The sequence below is a fragment of the Salvelinus namaycush genome, chromosome 37, assembly GCF_016432855.1.
Source record: "Salvelinus namaycush isolate Seneca chromosome 37, SaNama_1.0, whole genome shotgun sequence".
NCBI lineage: Eukaryota > Metazoa > Chordata > Actinopteri > Salmoniformes > Salmonidae > Salvelinus > Salvelinus namaycush.
The window spans coordinates 29,133,024-29,159,236 of record NC_052343.1 but is presented as its reverse complement, the minus strand read 5'-3'; the positions used below and the strand labels follow the sequence as shown (position 1 = coordinate 29,159,236).

The following is a 26,213-nucleotide window of genomic DNA, read 5'->3' as shown; positions in this document are numbered from 1 at the left end:
CTCCTCTCTGTTGTCTCTACAGTTCTATGTGCTGAAAGAGTGGGCCAGATGACTAAGACATACAGTGACATAGATGCTGTTACTCGTCTGCTTGAAGAGGTAAGAGAACCTGGTCTATCACTTGGAGCACATTCAATTTACAATGTTGTCTGTTTGGTTAGTCAAATCTGCCGTTCAGACATCTCTCTGCCCTGCCAAGTTAACCACATCATAGAACAAGTCAAACATTGTCATACATATAGCAACTGTTTCCCTTTGACCTGATTCCTAGATCATGATGCATGATACTCCGCCCCTCTAACCAGCCCCTCTGTCTCCCCTGCAGAAAGAACGGGACTTGGAGCTCGCCGCCCGCATCGGCCAGTCACTGCTGAAGAAGAACAAAACCCTCAGTGAGAGAAATGAATTCCTGGAGGAGCAAGTGGAGCACATTCGAGAGGAGGTGTGTGTGGAGTGTGTATTGTGTGTACGTGTGCTCTTCTCTCTCAGAACCAGGAGAAGATGTGGCATAATGTTGATATTTTATCTCTCATCTCTCTCCTCTCTCTCTCCTCTCTCTCCCTCTCTGTCCCCCTCTCTCCCTCATCTCTCTCCCTTCTCACCGTCTCTGTCCCCCTCTCCCTTCTCACCCTCTCTCCGTCATCTCTCTCCCTTCTCATCCTCTCTGTCCCCCTCTCTCCCTCTCTCATCTCTCTCCCTTCTCATCCTCTCTGTCCCCCTCTCTCATCTCTCTCCCTTCTCATCCTCTCTGTCCCCCTCTCTCCCTCTCTCATCTCTCCCCCTCTCTCATCTCTCTCGCTTCTCATCCTCTGTCTCCTTCTCTCATCTCTCTCCCTCTCTCATCTCTCTCCCTTCTCATCTCTCTCCCTTCTCATCCCCCCTGTCCCCCTCTCATCCTCTCTCATCTCTCTCCCTTCTCATCTCTCTCCCTTCTCATCCCCCCTGTCCCCCTCTCATCCTCCCTCATCTCTCTCCCTTCTCACCGTCTCTGTCCCCCTCTCCCTTCTCACCCTCTCTCCGTCATCTCTCTCCCTTCTCATCCTCTCTGTCCCCCTCTCTCCCTCTCTCATCTCTCTCCCTTCTCATCCTCTCTGTCCCCCTCTCTCCCTCTCTCATCTCTCTCCCTCTCTCATCTCTCTCCCTTCTCATCCTCTCTGTCCCCCTCTCTCCCTTCTCATCCTCTCTGTCCCCCTCTCTCCCTTCTCATCCTCTCTGTCCCCCTCTCATCCTCTCTCATCTCTCTCCCTCTCTCATCTCTCTCCCTTCTCATCCTCTCTGTCCCCCTCTCTCCCTCTCTCATCTCTCTCCCTCTCTCATCTCTCTCCCTCTCTCATCTCTCTCCCTTCTCATCCTCTCTGTCCCCCTCTCTCATCTCTCTCCCTTCTCATCCTCTCTGTCCCCCTCTCTCCCTCTCTCATCTCTCCCCCTCTCTCATCTCTCTCGCTTCTCATCCTCTATGTCTCCTTCTCTCATCTCTCTCCCTTCTCATCCCCCCTGTCCCCCTCTCATCCTCTCTCATCTCTCTACCTCTGCAGGTTTCTCAGCTGCGCCATGATCTGTCTATGAAAGATGAGCTTCTCCAGTTCTACACTAGTGCAGCAGAGGAGAGTGAAGGAGATTCGTCCAGCTGTACCCCGTGAGTCTGCTATCTGTCATCCCGACCTACGCTCTTCCTCTCCCACTTCACCTGGTGTGATAGAAAGTCATAGCCTGTGAGATTAGCCTGGTTCCGAGAACTGCTTGTGGTTTATAGCCAACTCCTATGGTTGTTGTTATGCTAAAGGCAGGAACCGGACCTGTTCCCCTCCACTCATCACATCCACTTTTTCCTCTTAAAGCAAAACTCCTTCATTTTGCTGTTGTCAGTAAACCCCCACTATGCCACTATGGTCTGTTCAGGTTACTCAGCAGAGAACATTTAGCTAGAGGAGGTGACTGCTGTATGTGGTCCTGGGGGTTAGTCCCTACTGTAAGGTCTCTCTGCTCTTGTTCCTCCCAATTCTACTCTCCTTTTACAATGATATAACCTTTCAACTTAAAGGGCCAATCCAGCTGTTTTTATTTCGATATCAAATCATATCTGGGTAACAATTGAGTTTGTTTTCAATTAAAATGGTCAAAAGAAACAAAAAGAAAAGAAACTACTTAGCAAAGAACATTCTCTCAAGCAAGAATTTAGCTAGCACTGTCTGGCAGTGGTCTGAGTGGGGAGGGGGGACTTAAAACTAGCTGTTATTGGCAGAGAGGTTTGGAACTCTTCTATTGTTCTATTAACAAATGTAGAACTTCAACCCACCAAAACAGGCTGACATTTCATGCGGTCTTCTCAAACAGCTCTTACACTAAAAGGGCATTATCATCGTTTTCCCAACTTCACAGTATTATTCCAACCTCATAGTGCGGAAATGTATATATAACACAGAAAATCTCGTTTTTGACTGCACTGGGCCTTTAAGCTCTTATTTCACTGGTCCCACAAGTCCATCCAACGGGTAGGTACTTGTGTTTTGTGGCTCCTGCTTAAGGATGGCTTCAAGGCTGTTTTCTTTAAGATGAATAAAGGCCTTTGATTTGTTTGTCCAGAAAATCCCCCTCTTCTCTCAGACAGAGGTACTGTGACCCTGTGTGACAGACTGAGGCAGCAGGCTGGGGTTGGTTTGTTGTGTTATCTCAGGGGAAAATACAGACAAACTGACCTGTTTCTCTTACGCCTCAAACACAGAGCGGTTGGGTGAAAACCAAGACCGTGGCGTTCCCACTAGTGTCATAATGGCAGACACTACCAGGCGTCCTGTTACACTGGTGGTAAAACATTGATTGACTGTTCCATCTATCCTTGTTGTCTAAATTATGCAGACGGTTCCGGTCTGGTCTATATCGTGTTGAACCCCTCTGCCAGCTCTGCCCAGTCATTCTAAAGTCTTCGAAAGCCAAGTGAACAAACAGATCACCGACCATCTCAAATCCCACAGTACCTTCTCCGCTGTGCAATCTGGTTTCAGAGCTGGTCACGGGTGCACCTCAGCCATGCTCAGCGTCTTAAACGATATCATAACCACCATCGATAAAAAACAGTACTGTGCAGCCGTCTTCATCGACCTTGCCAAGGCTTTCGACTCTGTCAATCACTGTATTCTTATCGGCAGACTCAACAGCCTTGGTTTCTCTAATGACTGCCTTGTCTGGTTCACTAACTACTTCTCAGATAGAGTTCAGTGTGTCAAATCGGAGGGCCTGTTGTCCGGACCTCTGGCAGTCTCTATGGGGGTGCCACAGGGTTCAATTCTCAGGCCGACTCTTTTCTCTGTATATATCAATGATGTTGCTCTTGCTGCGGGTGATTCTTTGATCCACCTCTACGCAGACGACACCATTCTGTATACATCTGGCCCTTCTTTGGACACTGTTAACAAACCTCCAAACGAGCTTCAATGCCATACAACATTCCTTCTGTGGCCTCCAACTGCTCTTAAACACTAGTAAAACTAAATGCATGCTCTTCAACCGATCGCTGCCCGCACCCTCCCGCCCGTCTAGCATCACTACTCTGGACGTTTCTGACTTAGAATATGTGGACAATTACAATTGTCTGTTTAGACTGTAAACTCTCCTTCCAGACTCACATTAAGCATCTCCAATCCAAAGTTAAATCTAGAATCGGCTTCCTATTTCGCAACAAAGCCTCCTTCACTCATGCTGCCAAACATACCCTCGTAAAACTTACTATTCTACCGATCCTTGACTTGGGCGATGTCATTTACAAAATAGCCTCCAACACTCTACTCAGCAAATTGGATGTAGTCTATCACAGTGCCGTCCGTTTTGTCACCAAGCCCCATATACTACCCACCACTGCGACCTGTATACTCTCTTTGGCTGGTCCTTGCTACATGTTCGTCGCCAAACCCACTGGCTCCAGGTCATCTATAAGTCTTTGCTAGGTAAAGCCCCGCCTTATCTCAGCTCACTGGTCACCATAGCAACACCCACCCGTAGCAAGTACTCCAGCAGGTACATCTCACTGGTCATCCCCAAAGCCAACCCTTACTTTGGCCACCATTCCTTCCAGTTCTCTGCTGCCAATGACTGGAACGAATTGCAAAAATCACTGAAGTTGGAAACATATATTTCCCCCTCTAACTTCAAACATCACCTGTCAGAGCAGCGTACAGATCGCTGCAGCTGTACACAGCCCATCTGTAAATAGATCATCTGTAAATAGCCCATCCAACCAACTACCTACCTCATCCCCATATTTTTTTATATATTTTTTTCTGCTCTTTTGCACAACAGTATTTCTACTTGCACATCTATCAGTCAAGTGTTAATTGCTAAATTGTAATTACTTTGCCACTATGGCCTATTTATTGCCTTACCTCCTTACTTCATTTGCACACACTGTATACAGATTTTCTATTGTGTTATTGACTGTACGTTTGTTTATTCCATGTGTAATTCTGTGTTGTTTTTTTCGCACTGCTTTGCTTTATCTTGGCCAGGTCGCAGTTGTAAATGAGAACTTGTTCTCAACTGACCTACCTGGTTAAATAAAGGTGAAATAAATAAAAAATTATCCTGGTGGATATGATTCCCTGTTTTTACAAATGTAGGGCTCTGTCCCAAATGGCAACCTAGTCCCAATGTTGTCCACTACCTTTGACCAGGACCCATAGGGCCCATAGGGCTCTAGTCAAACACAGTGCACTACATGTTGAACTACGGGCCCTGGTGGTCAAAAGTAGTTCACTTCGTAGGGAATAGGATGCCATTTGGGACGTAGCCTATGTCTCTTGTCACTTACCGACGGTCGCTGTGTCTCGTCCACACAGCATCCGCCACAATGACTCCACACTGTCGGTGCCAAGTTACTTCCCCCTGGACTCCCTGCAGAAGAAACTCAAAGACCTGGAGGCAGAGAACATCTCTCTTAGATCAGAGGTAAAGTCATGTAGCTAACTAACCCTGTGTGTAGTTCTGTGGTGGTGTCCTGCTGACCATACTGTGAGGGAGAGAACATCTCTCTTAGATCAGAGGTAAAGTCATGTAGCTAACTAACCCTGTGTGTAGTTCTGTGGCGGTGTCCTGCTGACCATACTGTGAGGGAGAGAACATCTCTCTTAGATCAGAGGTAAAGTCATGGAGCTATCTAACCCTGTGTGTAGTTCTGTGGCGGTGTCCTGCTGACCATACTGTGAGGGAGAGAACATCTCTCTTAGATCAGAGGTAAAGTCATGGAGCTATCTAACCCTGTGTGTAGTTCTGTGGTGGTGTCCTGCTGACCATACTGTGAGGGAGAGAACATCTCTCTTAGATCAGAGGTAAAGTCATGTAGCTAACTAACCCTGTGTGTAGTTCTGTGGCGGTGTCCTGCTGACCATACTGTGAGGGAGAGAACATCTCTCTTAGATCAGAGGTAAAGTCATGGAGCTAACTAACCCTGTGTGTAGTTCTGTGGTGGTGTCCTGCTGACCATACTGTGAGGGAGCGGTCATCAGATATTAATGTCATTGCTTTGGGGACCGATCATGGCTCTGCACCCTGGGGTTTAGATCACAGTCTGGGGATTTATTTTAGAGTTCAGTGAACACTGTACATTGATAAACATTGACTAAACCTTAGACGGTGAAGAGATGGCAACTTGGTAATACTTTATGTTACAGTCGGATAATAATATGGAATTTAACAAAACGACAAAACATAATGAAATACTTATTATCTGGTCACATGGGAGTTCATTGTAATAAATATCATAATGTTAGCAAGAGTGAGCTAATTTGATTGAATAACTTCAGATGCTTACCAGAAAGATTCAGTAGAGTATTTTCATAGTAAACCAGAGGTACCAGTGGTAATAGGACTGGAATAAGTACTGCTGCCAATACTTTACACCCAGCTCTCCTGCTGTGTGATGATGATGATGATGATGATGATGCGTGGCTGCATCCTGTCATCCCCCACCAGGCCAGTCACCTGGAGACGGAGACAGAGGAGTACGAGGAGAAGGAGCAGCAGCTGGTCAACGACGTCGTCAAAGAGCTGAGTGAGTAACACACACACACACACACACACACACACACACGGCTCACGTCTCACCTCCCCTGTCCCCTGGGCTCCCCGAGAGAAAGCAAAACAGGGCTGTGTTTCATTCCAATAAGGATGTTCCCTCTGCCCTTGTTCACTCCCCTTCACACATCTGATAGGACTGGATGTGTGAAAGCCATATGGAGAGAACTAGGTGGAGATATTGCTAACATCTAGCTAGGCAGTTAACATCATGTATCACTGGAGCTACATTTAAGTGTTGCTATGGAGGAGGTCTAGGACAGGTCAACAACACTGATTCATGGTGGATACTCATTGCTCATGTCATTTCTTTCACCGCATCCCGTGTGGCCACTAGGAGATGCCAACCACCAGATGTCCACCCTGGCGGAGGAGCTGGCGAGGAAGACGGACGACGCGTCTCGCCAGCAGGAGGAGATCACACACCTCCTGTCCCAGATCGTAGACCTGCAGAAGAAGTCCAAGTCTGTGAGTGGCCAGGCCAGTAATGACCCAGACTGCCTGCCACAGTCCAGGCCAATGGACACGTTCCAGGTCACCTTTCTTACAGTCCCGCTGTGCAGATTGTTGTGATATCACAACGCCTGGAGAAGTAGAACCATATTCATAATATAGACAGAAAGGCACAGCTGCAAAGACGCCCACCTGGAACACAACTAGTCTTATAGCTGTTATCAGTGTGTCTATAATGATGTGTGTGAGCTTATAGCCCTCAGGGACTAACAGTCATGTCTGTTCCGCAGTATGCAGTGGAAAACCAAGAGCTCATCCAGCATCTAGGAGCTGCCAAAGATGCCCAGCGCCAGCTCACTGCTGAGGTACAGTAAGGCCTCATTAATCAATTACCAACAGGACAAGAAGCACTGCCTAACGAGACCCAATTACCACGCTAGGGATGTTTTCCATTATTGCAGGGGTGTCAAACTCATTCCATGGGGGCCTAGTGTCTGCTGGTTTTTGGTGTTTCCTTTCAATTAAGACCTAGACAACCTTAATTCATCAATCAAGTACAAGGGAGGAGTGAAAACTCGACACTCGTCCCTCCGTGGAATGAGTCTAGTGGAAGTTGGGTTATATAATTCAGTACAATACAATCTCTAACCATATTTAAATAGAATAGTGTTTGATGTCCCACTGATGTTTCAACAGCATATGATTATCACTGTCATTATCTAGAATGATAGAATTGTGATATTGTCCAGTTTTCTGATCTCTCTCTCTCTCTCTCTCTCTCTCTCTCTCTCCTCTAGCTGAGGGAGTTGGAGGATAAGTATGCAGAGTGTATGGAGATGCTCCATGAGGCCCAGGAAGAGCTGAAGAACCTCCGGAATAAATCACTGCCTCTCAGTACACCCCGACGCTTCCACTCCCTGGGCCTGTTCCCTATGGTGAGACACACACATACACAGGGGTCAGAGTAATAAAACACTGCCCCTCAGTACACCCCGACGCTTCCACTCCCTGGGCCTGTTCCCTATGGTGAGACACACACATACACAGGGGTCAGAGTAATAAAACACTGCCCCTCAGTACACCTCAACACTTCCACTCCCTGGGCCTGTTCCCTATGGTGACACACACATACACAGGCGTCAGAGTAATAAAACACTGCCCCTCAGTACACCTCAACACTTCCACTCCCTGGGCCTGTTCCCTATGGTGAGACACACACATACACAGGGGTCAGAGTAATAAAACACTGCCCCTCAGTACACCCCGACGCTTCCACTCCCTGGGCCTGTTCCCTATGGTGAGACACACACATACACAGTTGTCAGAGTAATAAAACACTGCCCCTCAGTACACCCCGACGCTTCCACTCCCTGGGCCTGTTCCCTATGGTGAGACACACACATACACAGGGGTCAGAGTAATAAAACACTGCCCCTCAGTACACCTCAAGACTTCCTGTTCCCTATGGACAGACTAGAGGGAGGGAGGGAGCAAAAGAGAGAAAGAGAGAGGAGGGAGGGAGCACGAGAGAGGAGAGAGGGAGGGAGCACGAGAGAGGAGAGAGGGAGGGAGCACGAGAGAGGAGAGAGGGAGGGAGCACGAGAGAGGAGAGAGGGAGGGAGCACGAGAGAGGAGAGAGGGAGGGAGCACGAGAGAGGAGAGAGGGAGGGAGCACGAGAGAGGAGAGAGGGAGGGAGCACGAGAGAGGAGAGAGGGAGGGAGCACGAGAGAGGAGAGAGGGAGGGAGCACGAGAGAGGAGAGAGGAGGGAGCATGAGAGAGGAGAGAGGGAGGGAGCATGAGAGAGGAGGGAGGGAGGGAGCATGAGAGAGGAGGGAGGGAGGGAGGGAGAAAGAGAGAGGAGGGAGGGAGAAAGAGAGAGGAGGGAGGGAGCATGAGAGAGGAGGGAGGGAGCATGAGAGAGGAGGGAGGGAGGGAGGGAGCATGAGAGAGGAGGGAGCATGAGAGAGGAGGGAGGGAGGGAGCAAGAGAGAGAAGAAAAGATTGAAGGAGAGTGGAAGGGAGAGAGGGCTATAACTGGTATAGAGGTGGAGGGAGGGAGGGAGCATGAGAGAGGAGGGAGGGAGGGAGCAAGAGAGAAGAGGGAAGGAGGGAGCAAGAAAGAGGAGGGGAGGAGGGAAGAAAAGATTGAAGGAGAGCGGAAGGGACAGAGGGCTATAACTGGTATAGAGGTGAAATGGATTTCCTTTCATCAGGTTTTGTTTTCAACCCCATTCCTCAGGTGTCAGATGTTAACAGCATTGTTTATGCCGAGGGGGTGAGTGGAGAACTTGTCTATTGCATCTCTGACTGCTTGATGTGTTGCCACTCACCACCAGTGAGGAGCAGGGAGGTAACCCTAATGCCCTGGCCCTAGGCCCAGCCCTGGCCACGTCGTAACTCCCCAGCCCCAGAACTGTGATGTAACGTAAAGACAGTCACAGAGAGAGGTAGACACCTTATCGGTGTTAGCATCTAGCTGTAGTGAATGTGGTCTGTGGGGAGAAGGAGATGGCTGGTATTGACCCTGTAGAGAGAAGTAATGTTTTGAGGTGTTTACAGTAGGATTAACAGGCTGGGGTTAGTTCCCATAGTAACCCAGTTATGGCCGTGTGATGAATCCTGTCTTGTTTTGTTTGTTCCGAATCGATTGGCTGTTTTTTGGGGCCCAGAAGATTCTCTAACAAATTAACCCAATTCAGTCACATAGTCTCTCTAGAACATGGGTCTCCAACCCTGTTCCTGGAGAGCTACCCTCCTGTAGGTTATCACGGCAACCCTGTTCCTGGAGAGCTACCCTCCTGTAGGTTATCACGCCAACCCTGTTCCTGGAATTACCCTCCTGTAGGCTATCACGCCAACCCTGTTCCTGGAGAGATACCCTCCTGTAGTTTTTGGTTGATAACCTGAATCAGGTTAGTTACAACTGGGGTTGGAGTGATAACCTACAGGAGGGTAACTCCAGGAACAGGGTTGGCGTGATAACCTACAGGAGGGAAATTCCAGGAACAGGGTTGGAGTGATAACCTACAGGAGGGTAATTCCAGGAACAGGGTTGGAGTGATAACCTACAGGAGGGTAGCTCTCCAGGAACAGGGTTGGCGTGATAACCTACAGGAGGGTAATTCCAGGAACAGGGTTGGAGTGATAACCTACAGGAGGGTAATTCCAGGAACAGGGTTGGAGTGATAACCTGTAGGAGGGTGTCTCCAGGAACAGGGTTGGAGTGATAACCTACAGGAGGGTAATTCCAGGAACAGGGTTGGAGTGATAACCTACAGGAGGGTGTCTCTCCAGGAACAGGGTTGGAGTGATAACCTACAGGAGGGTGTCTCTCCAGGAACAGGGTTGGAGTGATAACCTACAGGAGGGTGTCTCTCCAGGAACAGGGTTGGAGTGATAACCTACAGGAGGGTGTCTCTCCAGGAACAGGGTTGGAGTGATAACCTACAGGAGGGTAATTCCAGGAACAGGGTTGGAGTGATAACCTACAGGAGGGTGACTCCAGGAACAGGGTTGGAGTGATAACCTACAGGAGGGTAATTCCAGGAACAGGGTTGGAGTGATAACCTACAGGAGGGTAACTCCAGGAACAGGGTTGGAGAGCCCTGCTCTAGAAGACACCAATGTTCCAGCTTAACACGGCTGGACGTTTACAACGTCAGTTTGGCATAGAGAGAAGAGCAGAGTTGGGACATCCGGCTTTTTTACGTCACTGCCTTATCAGCGTGTTGTCCTAGCGTGTTGTCCTAGCGCGTTGTCCTAGCTTAAACATCTCCCAGACACAAAAAAGTAGCTAGAAATGGTTGATCAGAGGTTATTTTTAATGAGTGGATTACGTGAGTGGTTAGTTTGCATCAACTACCTTCACTTAAACTACTGCAAAGGTTTTGCCTGCCAACTTTGGTTTTGAATCGTTACATTCTGGCATGTCTGCCTTGTGATTTGTTGGGGGAGTTGTCTGTCTGAAGAAGACACCCCCCTTTTCAAAGTTACCAAGATAATGTTTATTAATCACAGTCCCTAGGTCTGGGACTTCAGGGACTAGTCACATAGACAGTAATAATCATGATTATTATTGTGTGTCTGTCCTCCCAGGACTCTCTAGCTGCTGAGATTGAGGGCACCATGAGGAAGGGGCTGGCTATGGATGACCCGGAAGTGGAAGAGCAGAAGTAGGCCCTTATTCAATACCAATATCTACTGAAGTACATCTAACCCCATTTTAGAGCTACGCTGATATCGTGTCCGTGTGTTTCCATGTGTGTGTGTGTAGGTTGCACCCCAAGCGTGTGTTTGAGACTGTGAAAAACGTTAACCTGATGCGTCAGCGCTCCTCTCTGGCCCCGTCTCCCATGAACATCCCCGGCTCCAACCGGTCGTCCTGTCTGAACTCTGGCCGCTCCAGCTGCCTGTCCACGCCCCGCTCCAGCCTGTACGGAGGGGATATGGGGAGCATCCTCATAGACAACCACACCAACAGCTTCATACTGGAGACTCCTGACCACAGGTACTGGGACTGGGACTGAGCCATGACTACTCGCTGGCTGGCTCTCTTTCACTTTGAATATGAAATATCTCTCTCTCTCTCTCTCTCTCTCTCTGCATGTGAACTCACTTTCTCTCTGCATGTGAACTGTGAACTCTCTCTCTCCTCTCTCTCTTGTTGAACGTGAAGTATTTCCTCTCTCTCTCTCTCCTATTCCTCTCTGTCTTCTTGATCTAGTAAAGTTCTGGCTGGAACAACAGGTCAGAGGTCGTCCCATCCATGTAGTTGTCCAGTAAAGTCTATCAGAGTGTAAACAGAGTGTTAAACAAGACGGTTCCCATGGTTTCCTGAATGCATATCTGCTATCATTGTAATTTGAATAGATCAGGGTTAGGGTTACTAAGCACTTTGCTGGCTCTACAACAACACCACTGACAGAAATATCCATGGCTTTGCTGGGTAAAGCAAGAGGGAAAGGAAGAAGTTTGTCTTTACTAGTTCCCATAGCAACCACAGTACAACAAAGCCAAACAGTAGTTTGTCATGTAACTTTCTCCTGACAACAACTGATTATGTTGTGACTCTGCACATAATGCTAGGAAAGTCAAAACGTCTTGTGTTAACGTCAAATGACCATTGGGGATTTTTGTTATTAGGAATGCCAACCACAAATAACAGTTGACTCTTTTTGTTGTTTTGCTGATGTCATCAGCCAGTCTGGTTGCTATTCACGTTGTTATGTACAGGATCAGTGTCTTTCATTGAGTACAGCAAACCAGTTATAGGACCTTTTTTGTAGCGTTGAATAGGACTAAATTGAATAAATAAAGACCATGTACACAGTTTCTCCTGTCCTCAGCTAATGCAGGTTGATGGCCAAGACTCATGTTGTCTTCTGCTCTATTTTCTCTCTCTCCCCCCAGTGAGGATGACTCCAACAAGAAACCAGGGACCCCTGGAACGCCGGGCTCTCAGGATCTGGAAGCAGCCCTGCGACGTCTCTCCCTGCGGCGGGACAACTACCTGAGCGAGCGGCGCTTCTTCGAGGAGGAGAGGGATCGGAAGCTCCAGGGGCTGGTGGAGAAGGGAGAGGTGTACAACGGCAGTATGACCCCCACAGAGAGCATCATGTCCCTGGGAGGGACCCACCCCTCTTCCATCTGGTCTGGGTACTCCTTCTGCTCCCGCTCCTACCTGCCGGAGAAGCTGCAGATCGTCAAGCCACTGGAAGGTGACTCCTTCCCCACGACCTCTCACCCTGCTGCTGGTTGACACACTGTGGGAGTTAATTCACCATGATGAGTGCAGCCTCTCCACACAGTACTCCTTCTACTTCTGACTCACCCAGCCCCCGCTGCTTGTTCCACATCTACAGTTAGAGTTGAGGCTCACACACATCACACCGAATGTGGATCTAGCTTACGTCTGCCGATCGTTCAGCGCGCTGTTTCAGGGACCACCCGCTGTCGACGTCTGACTGCCAAAAATATTTAAGGGATTCTACATAATAAAATTGGTTTGCAAATTACGTTCAGAGGTGCCAAGTTAGAAAACGTTATTGGTGTGTCTGAGCCTTTAGACTTAGACTTTGAGTTCGACTTAGACCAGCCCACCACCACTAGCCCTGCCAAACACATTAGTTGAACCTAGTTTAGTTATCATCATGCAGAGCAAACCCAGACCTGTTGCTGGTCTTTTCCACAGCATCGTTGAGGCCCTGTGCCTCTATGTTTTATCAAGGAGGGATGACATTAAACAGCTGTACAGCCTGTTACTCTAATGTCCATGTCAAATCATCTCCAAACATATCAGGCATCCTCAAAAAGCTGTCAGAAGAGATTTGATACATATTTGTGTTATCTCCTGAAAGAACCTGAATGCAACTGTTTGAAATACAACTTGGATACTGTGTTAGTTTGAGTCGATAGATGCCGTTATAGATCAGGTATGAAGCACACGTTTAACCAAATAAAATAAGTTCTTCACATTTTTATCTACATTTTTCTTACATAGAGTATTTATTTTCCCACGCTAAAATGCTAAATATATTTATTTTCCAAATGTTGTTTTCAACATGTTTTTCAGCTTTTTTTTTTGTCAGATTAAATGGTTGATTGAAAAATCACCAGAGATCAGAGGGCCCTGGTCAAAAGTAGTGCACTATATAGGGATGTAGGGTGACATTTGGAACGTAAGTCACTGTCAGGTTATACAGTAGTAGGAAACATCTAGTAGGGTATCTAATCTGGGTCTCTAGTGCCACCTGGTGACAACACCATTAGCATGCACAATGAATCAACACTTTACCTTGTGAGTTCATTACATTATTACACTGTTATTACATTATCATTACACTATAATAATATACACTAACATGTATTACATTATCATTACACTATAATAATATGTACTCATATTTATTACATTATCATTACACTATAATAATATGTACTAATATTTATTACATTATCATTGCACTATAATAATATACACTAACATGTATTACATTATCATTACACTATAATAATATACACTAACATGTATTACATTATCATTACACTATAATAATAATATACACTAACATGTATTACATTATCATTACACTATAATAATATGTACTCATATTTATTACATTATCATTACACTATAATAATATGTACTAATATTTATTACATTATCATTGCACTATAATAATATACACTAACATGTATTACATTATCATTACACTATAATAATATACACTAACATGTATTACATTATCATTACACTATAATAATAATATACACTAACATGTATTACATTATAATTACACTATAATAATAATATACACTAACATGTATTACATTATCATTACACTATAATAATAATATACACTAACATGTATTACATTATCATTACACTATAATAATATACACTAACATGTATTACATTATCATTACACTATAATAATATACACTAACATGTATTACATTATCATTACACTATAATACTATACACTAACATGTATTACATTATCATTACACTATAATAATATACACTAACATGTATTACATTATCATTACACTATAATACTATACACTAACATGTATTACATTATCATTACACTATAATACTATACACTAACATGTATTACATTATCATTACACTATAATAGTATACACTAACATGTATTACGTTATCATTACACTATAATAATATACACTAACATGTATTACGTTATCATTACACTATAATAATATACACTAACATGTATTACATTATCATTACACTATAATACTATACACTAACATGTATTACATTATCATTACACTATAATAGTATACACTAACATGTATTACATTATCATTACACTATAATACTATACACTAACATGTATTACATTATCATTACACTATAATACTATACACTAACATGTATTACATTATCATTACACTATAATACTATACACTAACATGTATTACATTATCATTACACTATAATACTATACACTAACATGTATTACATTATCATTACACTGTAATAGTATATGTGTGTCTAACGTTTGACATTCTCCCTCCCAGGCTCAGCCACCCTGCACCAGTGGCAGCAGCTGGCCCAGCCCAACCTGGGTGGGATCCTGGACACGCGGCCTGGTGTGGTCACTAAGGGCTTCCGTCCTCTGGAACTAGACCTGGAGCACATGTACCTGTTCACTGACTTTGAGGAGGAGGACTTTGAGGTCGTGGAGGAGTCTGACCACCTGTCTGTCCACAGCCTCTCTGCCTCAGGCTCTACCCCCGTCTGTAGTGGCATCTCCATCCTCAGCCGGCAGGGCCTCCGTACCCGGTCCTCCTCCTGCTCCTCCTCCTGCAGCGGCAGAGGCATCAACAACAACCTTCCAGAGGGAGGGGTTGGGGGTGATGGAGAAGCCAGGGAAGAGGGCGAGACATTAGGCCCAGGCAGCACATCACTGTCGTCCCCCGCACCTCCACACAGAGAGAACCAGGAGAACCAGGATCAGGCTGCAGCCGCTGACGGGGTGTCCGGTGAGGGAGCCTCCTAAATGGGTCACACAGGCACCGGACGTCCCTAACCCTCCCTTCTACCTCAGGATATTGGGGCATTCATTGGCCATAGCCATCCCCTCCTCGCCTGCCCGTCGGTCCCCGATCCCTCCACGCTCATGCACACATCTCCAGACACACCCACCTCATCCAGACACACCCACCTCATCCAGACGTGTCCAGACACACCCACCTCATCCAGACGTGTCCAGACACACCCACCTCGTCCAGACACACCCACCTCGTCCAGACACACCCACCTCGTCCAGACACACCCACCTCGTCCAGACACACCCACCTCGTCCAGACACACCCACCTCATCCAGACGTGTCCAGACACACCCACCTCATTCAGACGTGTCCAGACACACCCACCTCGTCCAGACACACCCACCTCATCCAGATGTGTCCAGACACACCCACCTCATCCAGACGTGTCCAGACACACCCACCTCGTCCAGACACACCCACCTCATCCAGACGTGTGCTACTGTCATGCCCCTTTTGAGTATATTGAGTTGAATTTATTTCAGTATTATGTTTAATCTTCACCTCTCTCACACATTCACACTGTTCCTAAAATCTCAAGATCCTTCCTTACAAATTCAGATTCATTTGAATCATCCAGTTCTGATCACCACTTCCGTCCACTTGAGTCATTTGTGTCAAATCATGTTGTCTCTCCTGAGAAAGTCGGGATTTTGTTCTTGTCTTCCATCACAACATTCTTCATCTCAAAGGCATGAAGAAGACTCAAAAAGCCCATTATTAGAGATGTCCTTTGTTAGTGTAAACCTACATAGTAATGTAGTGACGTAGTATATACGTATTACACACACACACATATACACACACACACACACACTCCAGATTGAATATGTACAACCTATGGCCAGTGTCCAGGTCTCTGTGGTTTGGTTTTCGTGGTATCAGATTACGTGATCTGTTAACAACATCATGCTCTCACAGCTGTCCAGTAACTCACATGACACTACTGGCATCCCAAATGCCCCCCTATTCCCTATACAATGCACTATTTTAACCATGGCCCATAGTGCTCTGGTCAAAAGTAGTATACTATATAGTGAGTAGGGGACCATTTGGGAAACATGTTCAGTCCATGACCCTGTTTCCTAGGAATTATTATGGAGGGGTGTGAATGTCACCTCATCTCCTGCCTTTGACATTGAGCTGCAGAGTCCACACACAGCTCCAAACAGTCAACACTGCAGAGTCCACACACAGCTCCAAACAGTCAACACTGCAGAGTCCACACACAGCTCCAAACAGTCAACACTGCAGAGTCCACACACAGCTCCAAACAGTCAACACTGCAGAGTCCACACACAGCTCCAAACAGTCAACACTGCAGAGTCCACACACAGCTCCAAACAGTCAACACTGCAGAGTCCACACACAGCTCCAAACAGTCAACACTGCAGAGTCCACACACAGCTCCAAACAGTCAACACTGCAGAGTCTACACACAGCTCCAAACAGTCAACACTGCAGAGTCCACACACAGCTCCAAACAGTCAACACTGCAGAGTCCACACAGCTCCAAACAGTCAACACTGCAGAGTCTACACACAGCTCCAAACAGTCAACACTGCAGAGTCTACACACAGCTCCAAACAGTCAACACTGCAGAGTCTACACACAGCTCCAAACAGTCAACACTGCAGAGTCTACACACAGCTCCAAACAGTCAACACTGCAGAGTCTACACACAGCTCCAAACAGTCAACACTGCAGAGTCCACACACAGCTCCAAACAGTCAACACTGCAGAGTCCACACACAGCTCCAAACAGTCAACACTGCAGAGTCCACACACAGCTCCAAACAGTCAACACTGCAGAGTCCACACACAGCTCCAAACAGTCAACACTTCAGAGTCCACACACAGCTCCAAACAGTCAACACTGCAGAGTCCACACACAGCTCCAAACAGTCAACACTGCAGAGTCCACACACAGCTCCAAACAGTCAACACTGCAGAGTCCACACACAGCTCCAAACAGTCAACACTGCAGAGTCCACACACAGCTCCAAACAGTCAACACTGCAGAGTCCACACACAGCTCCAAACAGTCAACACTGCAGAGTCTACACACAGCTCCAAACAGTCAACACTGCAGAGTCTACACACAGCTCCAAACAGTCAACACTGCAGAGTCCACACACAGCTCCAAACAGTCAACACTGCAGAGTCCACACACAGCTCCAAACAGTCAACATTGCAGAGTCCACACACGGCTTCAAACAGTCAACACTGCAGAGTCCACACACAGCTCCAAACAGTCAACACTGCAGAGTCCACACACAGCTCCAAACAGTCAACACACCACTTCTCTGCAGTGTTTTTAGTTCAACCTGCATTGTGTTCCCTATGGAGAATCCCTATGTTAGAGTGGAACACTAATTCATGCCTGGGATATTAGGAATCTGCTGAAATCATTGTCATTCCTTTATCTGCCTATCTAATTGTTTTCAGTGGTTTAAAACGGCTTCTTCAGGCAAAAATACAGCGGTTTCATCTTTGCAACTGATGCAGCTTTAAACCATCCACTCTGTCTTTGAGTGTTTGATTTTAAGTTTTGTGTTTAAAAGAATGTGGGTACCTCTGCCCAGTACTAACCCTCTACCCTTCCCCTCTCTTCCTCTCTCTCCCTCTCGTTCCCTCTCTCCCTCTCTTCCTGTCTACAGCCCACTACCCTGGTAAATGCATGTCCAACACCAGCTCCACCTATACCTTCACCACCTGTCGGATCATGCACCCTTCAGACGAGCTGACCAGAGTCACCCCCAGGTTAGACAACCCTCTTACCCCACACTGGTGGAGTCCCAAATGGCTTCCCTATCCACTGTGGGACCTGGTCCAAAGCAGTGCACTACAGCATATAGGGAAAAGAGTGCCACTTGAGATGCATGTTGACACTGCAGTGTACCCTTGTAGCCACTAGGTGGCAGTGTCTGTCTGAACCGCTATCACTGCAGACAGTGGAAACCTCCTTGGCTTTCAGCATTGGGCTGAGAATGATAATACAGAGAGGATCATAATAAGCCCATATTGCTGAAGGAAATACTGACACAGAATAATAATATTAATTAATGTTGATGTAAAAACTAAGTTAGTCATGATTCGTTCACAAGTACGTTTTCCTTTGCCCTGGCTGAGCCATAGTGTGTTTAACACATACCCACTGTCTGACAGCTATAATTGCCCCTCCTGAATAAAGATGATTGAATTGTATTGAATTGCCCCCATCCCCTCCAGGTCATGTGATGAGGAAGAGGAAGCCGCTCTCTATCATGTTGTTCTGAAGGCTGATTTAGAGCAGCAGGCCCACTGAGCCACGCCCCCTCCCGCCACGTGGGTGAGACCTGTCGCATGTCACATGACTAGTAGCGTGGCCTCGTTGTAGGGGATTTGGGGTCTGACTCCGTAGTTTTGGGGTTGTTCCGGGGAATAACAAAGCCTGCCTCACTGTCCCCTTCTAACTATTCTGCTTCCTTTGGTCTCTAAACCCTCTAACCCCCCTCCTGTCAACTGTCAATCAAACAAATCTAGAACAGCTCCGCCCCAACGGGCTGAGACTCTCTAATCAATGACGATCAGATCAAAATGTCTTCCATAATATAATGATGGCCCCTGGCAGTGATTCATACAATACAACTTGATTGTGGTCTGATGATTGATGCTAAGCTTGTGGTTGTTCATTGCTTACAGAACTATGTTTGGAACAGTGTTCATAACACAGGTTTGTATAATTACCGGTGTGTTAGCACTGCGTCTCTGATACTAATTGATGAGTAAATTTCCTTTGGGGGTTTTCCAGGAAATGTTATCTGGGGTTGAAATAGCATGTGTTTGAGTAAACATCCAGATAACCTTGTCAAAGTGTCCCATTGACTTGTCTGTTGGTTTCTGAATGAAATAGTCAGTGAGATGTTGATGTTAATATTGTTTTCTATTTGATCTGATATTGATACGGGCAGTGATTGGTTAGTACATTTACCTTGTACCAGGAAGCTCCATTATATTGTACTAGTCTTATTTTATTTTATTTCACCTTTATTTAACCAGGTAGGCAAGTTGAGAACAAGTTCTCATTTACAATTGCGACCTGGCCAAGATAAAGCAAAGCAGTTCGACACATACAACAACACAGAGTTACACATGGAATAAACAAAACATACAGTCAATAATACAGTAGAAAAATAAGTCTATTTACAATGTGAGCAAATGAGGTGAAAGGCAAAAAAAAGGCCATGGTGGCGAAGTAAATACAATATAGCAAGTAAAACACTGGAATGGTAGATTTGCAGTGGAAGAATGTGCAAAGTAGAGATAGAAATAATGGGGTGCAAAGGAGCAAAATAAATAAATACAGTAGGGGAAGAGGTACCGGTAGTTGTTTGGGCTAAATTATAGATGGGCTATGTACAGGTGCAGTAATCTGTGAGCTGCTCTGACAGCTGGTGCTTAAAGCTAGTGAGGGGTCTGCATCAGTGTGTGTGCTAAAAAAGGAAACTAACATTGATGATCAGACTAAAATCAACCTATTGAATAGCTATTGAGTGGTCTAGGCTCCAGAAGGACCTATTGAGTGGTCTAGGCGCTAGAAGGATTTATTGAGGGGTCTAGGCTCTAGAAGGATTTATTGAGTGGTCTAGGCTCTAGAAGGATCTATTGAGTGGTCTAGGCTCCAGAATGATTTATTGAGTAGTCTAGGCTCCAGAAGGATCTATTGAGTGGTCTAGGCTCTAGAAGGATTTATTGAGTGGTCTAGGCTCTAGAAGGAACTATTGAGTGGTCTAGGCTCCAGAAGGATTTATTGAGTGGTCTAGGCTCTAGAAGGACCTATTGAGTGGTCTAGGCTGCAGAAGGATTTATTGAGGGGTCTAGGCTCCAGAAGGATTTATTGAGTGGTCTAGGATCCAGAAGGATTTATTGAGTGGTCTAGGATCCAGAAGGATTTATTGAGGGGTCTAGGCTCCAGAAGGAGATATTGAGTGGTCTAGGCTCCAGAAGGATTTATTGAGGGGTCTAGGCTCCAGAAGGAGATATTGAGGGGTCTAGGCTCCAGAAGGAGATATTGAGGGGTCTAGGCTCCAGAAGGAGATATTGAGGGGTCTAGGCTCCAGAAGGATTTATTGAGTGGTCTAGGATCCAGAAGGATTTATTGAGGGGTCTAGGCTCCAGAAGGAGATATTGAGGGGTCTAGGCTCCAGAAGGAGATATTGAGTGGTCTAGGCTCCAGAAGGATTTATTGAGGGGTCTAGGCTCCAGAAGGAGATATTGAGGGGTCTAGGCTCCAGAAGGAGATATTGAGGGGTCTAGGCTCCAGAAGGAGATATTGAGGGGTCTAGGCTCTATAAGGATTTATTGAGTGGTCTAGGCTCCAGAAGGATTTATTGAGGGGTCTAGGCTCCAGAAGGATTTATTGAATGGTCTAGGCTCTAGAAGGATCTATTGAGTGGTCTAGGCTCTAGAAGGATTTATTGAGTTGTCTAGGCTCTAGAAGGATTTATTGAGTGGTCTAGGCTCTAGAAGGATTTATTGAGTGGTCTAGGCTCTAGAAGGATTTATTGAGTGGTCTAGGCTCTAGAAGGATTTATTGATTTGTCTAGGCTCTAGAAGGATTTATTGAGGGGTCTAGGCTCTAGAAGGATTTATTGAGGGGTCTAGGCTCCAGAAGGATCTATTGAGTTGTCTAGGCTCTAGAAGGATTTATTGATTTATTTGAACTCCATCTGTGTTGACTCTTATAAAATATTGTCATGTGGATATGATCTCAGGACCAATAGCCAGTAATATTAAAGCTTGAATCACCAGTGTAGCTGACTGGCTGTGTCTGTCATAGCTGAGGAGCATAGCTGACTGTACAGCAGTATGGCTGACTGTAAAGCTTTATAGCTGACTGTATAGCTGACAGTATAGCAGTATAGCTGACTGTATAGCTGACTGTATAGCTGACTGTATAGCTGACTGTATAGCTGACCGTATAGCAGTATAGCTGTATAGCTGACTGTATAGCTGACAGTATAGCAGTATAGCTGACTGTATAACAGTATAGCTGACTGTATAGCTGACAGTATAGCAGTATAGCTGTATAGCTGACTGTATAGCTGACAGTATAGCAGTATAGCTGACTGTGTGGCGGACTGTATAGCGGTATGGCTGACTGTATAGCAGTATGGCTGACTGTACAGCTGACTGTATAGCAGTATGGCTGACTGTACAGCTGACTGTATAGCAGTATGGCTGACTGTATAGCAGTATGGCTGACTGTAGAGCAGTATGGCTGACTGTAGAGCAGTATGGCTGACTGTAGAGCAGTATGGCTGACTGTAGAGCAGTATGGCTGACTGTAGAGCAGTATGGCTGACTGTATGGCTGACTGTATAGCAGTATGGCTGACTGTATAGCTGACAGTATAGCAGTATGGCTGACTGTATAGCAGTATGGCTGACTGTATAGCTGACTGCATAGCCGTATGGCTGACTGCATAGCCGTATGGCTGACTGCATAGCCGTATGGCTGACTGCATAGCAGTATGGCTGACTGTATAGCAGTTGGCTGACTGTATAGCTGACAGTATAGCAGTATAGCTGACTGTATAACAGTATAGCTGACTGTATAGCTGACAGTATAGCAGTATAGCTGTATAGCTGACTGTATAGCTGACAGTATAGCAGTATAGCTGACTGTGTGGCGGACTGTATAGCGGTATGGCTGACTGTATAGCAGTATGGCTGACTGTACAGCTGACTGTATAGCAGTATGGCTGACTGTACAGCTGACTGTATAGCAGTATGGCTGACTGTATAGCAGTATGGCTGACTGTATAGCAGTATGGCTGACTGTAGAGCAGTATGGCTGACTGTAGAGCAGTATGGCTGACTGTAGAGCAGTATGGCTGACTGTAGAGCAGTATGGCTGACTGTAGAGCAGTATGGCTGACTGTAGAGCAGTATGGCTGACTGTAGAGCAGTATGGCTGACTGTATGGCTGACTGTATAGCAGTATGGCTGACTGTATAGCTGACAGTATAGCAGTATGGCTGACTGTATAGCAGTATGGCTGACTGTATAGCTGACTGCATAGCCGTATGGCTGACTGCATAGCCGTATGGCTGACTGCATAGCCGTATGGCTGACTGCATAGCAGTATGGCTGACTGTATAGCAGTTGGCTGACTGTATAGCTGACTGCATAACGGTATAGCTGACTGCATAGCCGTATGGCTGACTGTATAGCCGTATGGCTGACTGCATAGCAGTATGGCTGACTGCATAGCAGTATGGCTGACTGCATAGCAGTATGGCTGACTGCATAGCAGTATGGCTGACTGTATAGCAGTATGGCTGACTGTATAGCAGTATGGCTGACTGTATAGCTGTATGGCTGACTGTATAGCAGTATGGCTGACTGTACAGCTGACTGCATAATGGTATAGCTGACTGCATAGCCGTATGGCTGACTGCATAGCCGTATGGCTGACTGTATAGCCGTATGGCTGACTGTATAGCCGTATGGCTGACTGTATAGCCGTATGGCTGACTGTATAGCCGTATGGCTGACTGTATAGCCGTATGGCTGACTGTATAGCAGTATGGCTGACTGTATAGCAGTATGGCTGACTGTATAGCAGTATAGCTGACTGTATAGCTGACTGTATAGCCGTATGGCTGACTGTATAGCAGTATGGCTGACTGTATAGCAGTATAGCTGACTGTATAGCTGACTGTATAGCAGTATGGCTGACTGTATAGCAGTATGGCTGACTGTATAGCTGACTGCATAACGGTATAGCTGACTGTATAGCCGTATGGCTGACTGTATAGCAGTATGACTGACTATAGCTGACTGTATAACAGTATAGCTGACTGTGTGGCTGACTGTATAGCAGTATGGCTGACTGTATAGCTGACTGTATAACAGTATAGCTGACTGTGTGGCTGACTGTATAGCGGTATGGCTGACTGTATAGCGGTATGGCTGACTGTATAGCCGTATGGCTGACTGTATAGCCGTATGGCTGACTGTATAGCCGTATGGCTGACTGTATAGCCGTCTGGCTGACTGTATAGCAGTATGGCTGACTGTATTGCTGACTGCATAGCAGTATAGCTGACTGTATAGCTGACTGTATAGCTGACTGTATAGCTGACTGCATAGCTGACTGTATAGCTGACTGTGTAGACGTATAGCTGACTGTATAGCTGACTGTATAGCTGACTGTGTAGCAGTATAGCTGACTGTGTAGCAGTATAGCTGACTGTGTAGCAGTATAGCTGACTGTGTAGCAGTATAGCTGACTGTGTAGCAGTATAGCTGACTGTATAGCTGACTGTGTAGTAGTATAGCTGACTGTGTAGTAGTATAGCTGACTGTGTAGTAGTATAGCTGACTGTGTAGCAGTATAGCTGACTGTGTAGCAGTATTGCTGGCTGTATAGCTGACTGTGTTGCAGTGTAGCTGACTGTGTAGTAGTATAGCTGACTGTGTAGTAGTATTGCTGGCTGTATAGCTGACTGTGTTGCAGTGTAGCTGACTGTGTAGTAGTATTGCTGACTGTGTAGCAGTATTGCTGACTGTGTAGCAGTATAGCTGACTGTGTAGTAGTATAGCTGACTGTGTAGTAGTATTGCTGACTGTGTAGCAGTATAGATGACTGTATATCAATATAGCTGACTGTATATCAATATAGCTGACTGTATAGCAGTATATCTGCCTTTATAGCTGACTATTTAGCAGTATATCTTCCTTTATAGCTGACTGTATAGCAGTATGGCTGACTGTATAGCAGTATGTGTGTGTGACTGTCTGTGTGTGTCCCTCTCCATCTCCCTCTTTCAGCCTTATGTCGGGCCCTACTGCCTCCTGCGTCATGACCAGCAGCAGCAGCGTCAGATCTACCCCCTGCTCAACCCCTTGCACCCCGCGCCGCCTCAGCCTGGCAGCCGAGTCCTTCACCAACCTGAGAGACTCCACCAAGACCATGAGCACTAGTGGAGGTCTGGTGCGGCTCCTCCAGGAGCGAGGCATCTCTGCAGCAGTCTACAACCCTCAGAGCTGGGACCGAGCAGACTGTAGCACCTCTATCACCACTGGAGGGGTACCGTCGCTTCTACCGCCGCGGCCCCCCGACACCCTACCCTCCACGCCGCCAAACTCCCCAACCCACCGCTCCCTCTGCGCCAAACCCAGCAGCCCCGTGGGCCCCTTCGAACTCAGTCCCAGCGCCCCGCCCTATGACAACTTCCTGGCGTCGAAGCCGGCCAGCTCCATCCTGAAGGAGGTGAGGGCAGAGGCCCAGAGCAGTGAGTCAGCAGACAGCGATTGTCAGACTGACGTCAGCGTCCACAATCTGAAGCTGGTGGACAAGCTGAAGCGCTTCAGCGTGGCTGGGGCCGGCCCCTCTTTATCAGGGGCCACGGGGCCCACCATGCTGGGGCCCCTCAGCGGCCTCCACCGCCCTTCCCACTTCTGCCCTTCTGTGGTGACCAGTCCCATAGGGGGCCTCGGCCCCGCTCTGAACGCAGGCATCCGCCGTAACCGCAGCTACCCGGCCATGGTAGGGGCCGGCATGGCTATGAAGGGCCCGGGGCCCCACAGCCCCACAGACATGCTCCTGGCTTCTTCCTCCAAGCTCCTCAGACAGACTAGTCTCACTGATGGGTGAAGGAATGTTGACTTTTCTCTTCTGTCTGTCACCTGTCAGATGGGTTGGATGTATATATAGCTGCTGTATGAGTCCCCGGTCTGTGACAAATCAACTCTGTGCCTGAAAGAGATGCCCTTTCTTTTTACAGTGCATTTTGTATCAATGCTAATTATTTTGTCTTCCTTTATCTTTCTGTCTCTCTCTCCTCTCCTGTCCTCTCTTTCTCTGTTCTGTCTCTCTCTCTCTCCTCTCCTGTCCTCTCTTTCTCTATTCTGTCTCTCTCTCTCCTCTCCTGTCCTCTCTTTCTCTGTTCTGTCTCTCTCTCTCCTCTCCTGTCCTCTCTTTCTCTGTTCTGTCTCTCTCTCTCCTCTCCTGTCCTCTCTTTCTCTGTTCTGTCTCTCTCTCTCCTCTCCTGTCCTCTCTTTCTCTGTTCTGTCTCTCTCTCCTCTCCTGTCCTCTCTTTCTATGTTCTGTCTCTCTCTCCTCTCCTGTCCTCTCTTTCTCTGTTCTGTCTCTCTCTCCTCTCCTGTCCTCTCTTTCTCTGTTCTGTCTCTCTCTCCTCTCCTGTCCTCTCTTTCTCTGTTCTGTCTCTCTCTCCTCTCCTGTCCTCTCTTTCTCTGTTCTGTCTCTCTCTCCTCTCCTGTCCTCTCTTTCTCTATTCTGTCTCTCTCTCCTCTCCTGTCCTCTCTTTCTCCATTCTGTCTCTCTCTCCTCTCCTGTCCTCTCTTTCTCTATTCTGTCTCTCTCTCCTCTCCTGTCCTCTCTTTCTCTATTCTGTCTCTCTCTCCTCTCCTGTCCTCTCTTTCTCTGTTATGTCTCTCTCTCCTCTCCTGTCCTCTCTTTCTTTATTCTGTCTCTCTCTCCTCTCCTGTCCTCTCTTTCTTTATTCTGTCTCTCTCTCCTCTCCTGTCCTCTCTTTCTCTGTCCTGCTTTTCTTTCTCTGTCCAGCTTTTCTCTCTGCTTACAACCTTCAGTAAATAGTACCATGATGTGTTATTGTTTTATTGTTGATTGGCCCTGCAGATCGGTAGGCTGAAGAACATGTACTGTAGCACCTGTTATCTGTTTAGGAAACGGAGCGCTTCCAAGCCCAGGTAAACTCATATTAAAAATCTATTTATTTTATTCCCAGGTCTAAACGTATACATGTAGAGAGAAAACACTGTCTCTTCCTGTTAATTAGCCAATGAGTGGCAAGCAGTACCAAGGAACGCACCTTAAGTGGTATTTAAGGGTGTTCTGTGACATCCATGACAATATGCACATAACTAAGACCTTTATTGAGGAAATGAAGTGTTGGAGGTACAGTTCATACTACTAGCTAGCACAATACTGGGCAACAACACATGTTATTCACCTCAGAGTTTATCCAAATAAAGAGTGGGAAGGAGCCACACTTGAAGCTAAGAGGGATGCATGGATGTTTGCCGTGAATGAATAGGCTATGGTTTGAACTTGGATACATTGTAACAGACCAACATGATTTCTAGA

General features: G+C 46.5%; 1 protein-coding gene across 3 annotated transcripts; it reads left to right on the top strand.

Moving 5' to 3' along the window:
- Positions 1-25,001, top strand: trak1a (trafficking protein, kinesin binding 1a). Of its 3 annotated transcripts, XM_038977031.1 has the most exons (15): positions 1-99; positions 326-442; positions 1,536-1,636; positions 4,830-4,938; positions 5,962-6,040; positions 6,401-6,531; positions 6,807-6,881; positions 7,314-7,451; positions 10,614-10,690; positions 10,792-11,025; positions 11,928-12,235; positions 14,565-15,029; positions 17,756-17,858; positions 18,327-18,426; positions 23,915-24,027. In XM_038977031.1, exons 1-14 carry the CDS (start codon positions 49-51, stop codon positions 18,400-18,402), a joined length of 2,064 nt encoding a protein of 687 aa, XP_038832959.1. In that variant the 5' UTR covers positions 1-48; the 3' UTR covers positions 18,403-18,426; positions 23,915-24,027. The 3 variants fall into 3 exon arrangements, with proteins under 3 accessions (XP_038832959.1, XP_038832958.1, XP_038832957.1); XM_038977030.1 differs by lacking the exon at positions 18,327-18,426 and having other exon boundaries at positions 23,915-25,001; XM_038977029.1 differs by lacking the exon at positions 18,327-18,426 and having other exon boundaries at positions 6,401-6,597; positions 23,915-25,001.
- Positions 25,002-26,213: the final 1,212 nt, after the last annotated feature.

Excerpts from the sequence above, each read along its gene's own strand:
- trak1a (XM_038977029.1), top strand. The coding sequence starts at position 49 with ATGACTAAGACATACAGTGACATAGATGCTGTTACTCGTCTGCTTGAA. Across the intron at positions 6,041-6,400 it reads CGACGTCGTCAAAGAGCTGA|GAGATGCCAACCACCAGATG; the intron begins GTGAGTAACACA and ends TGTGGCCACTAG. Across the intron at positions 17,859-23,914 it reads CTGACCAGAGTCACCCCCAG|CCTTATGTCGGGCCCTACTG; the intron begins GTTAGACAACCC and ends TCCCTCTTTCAG.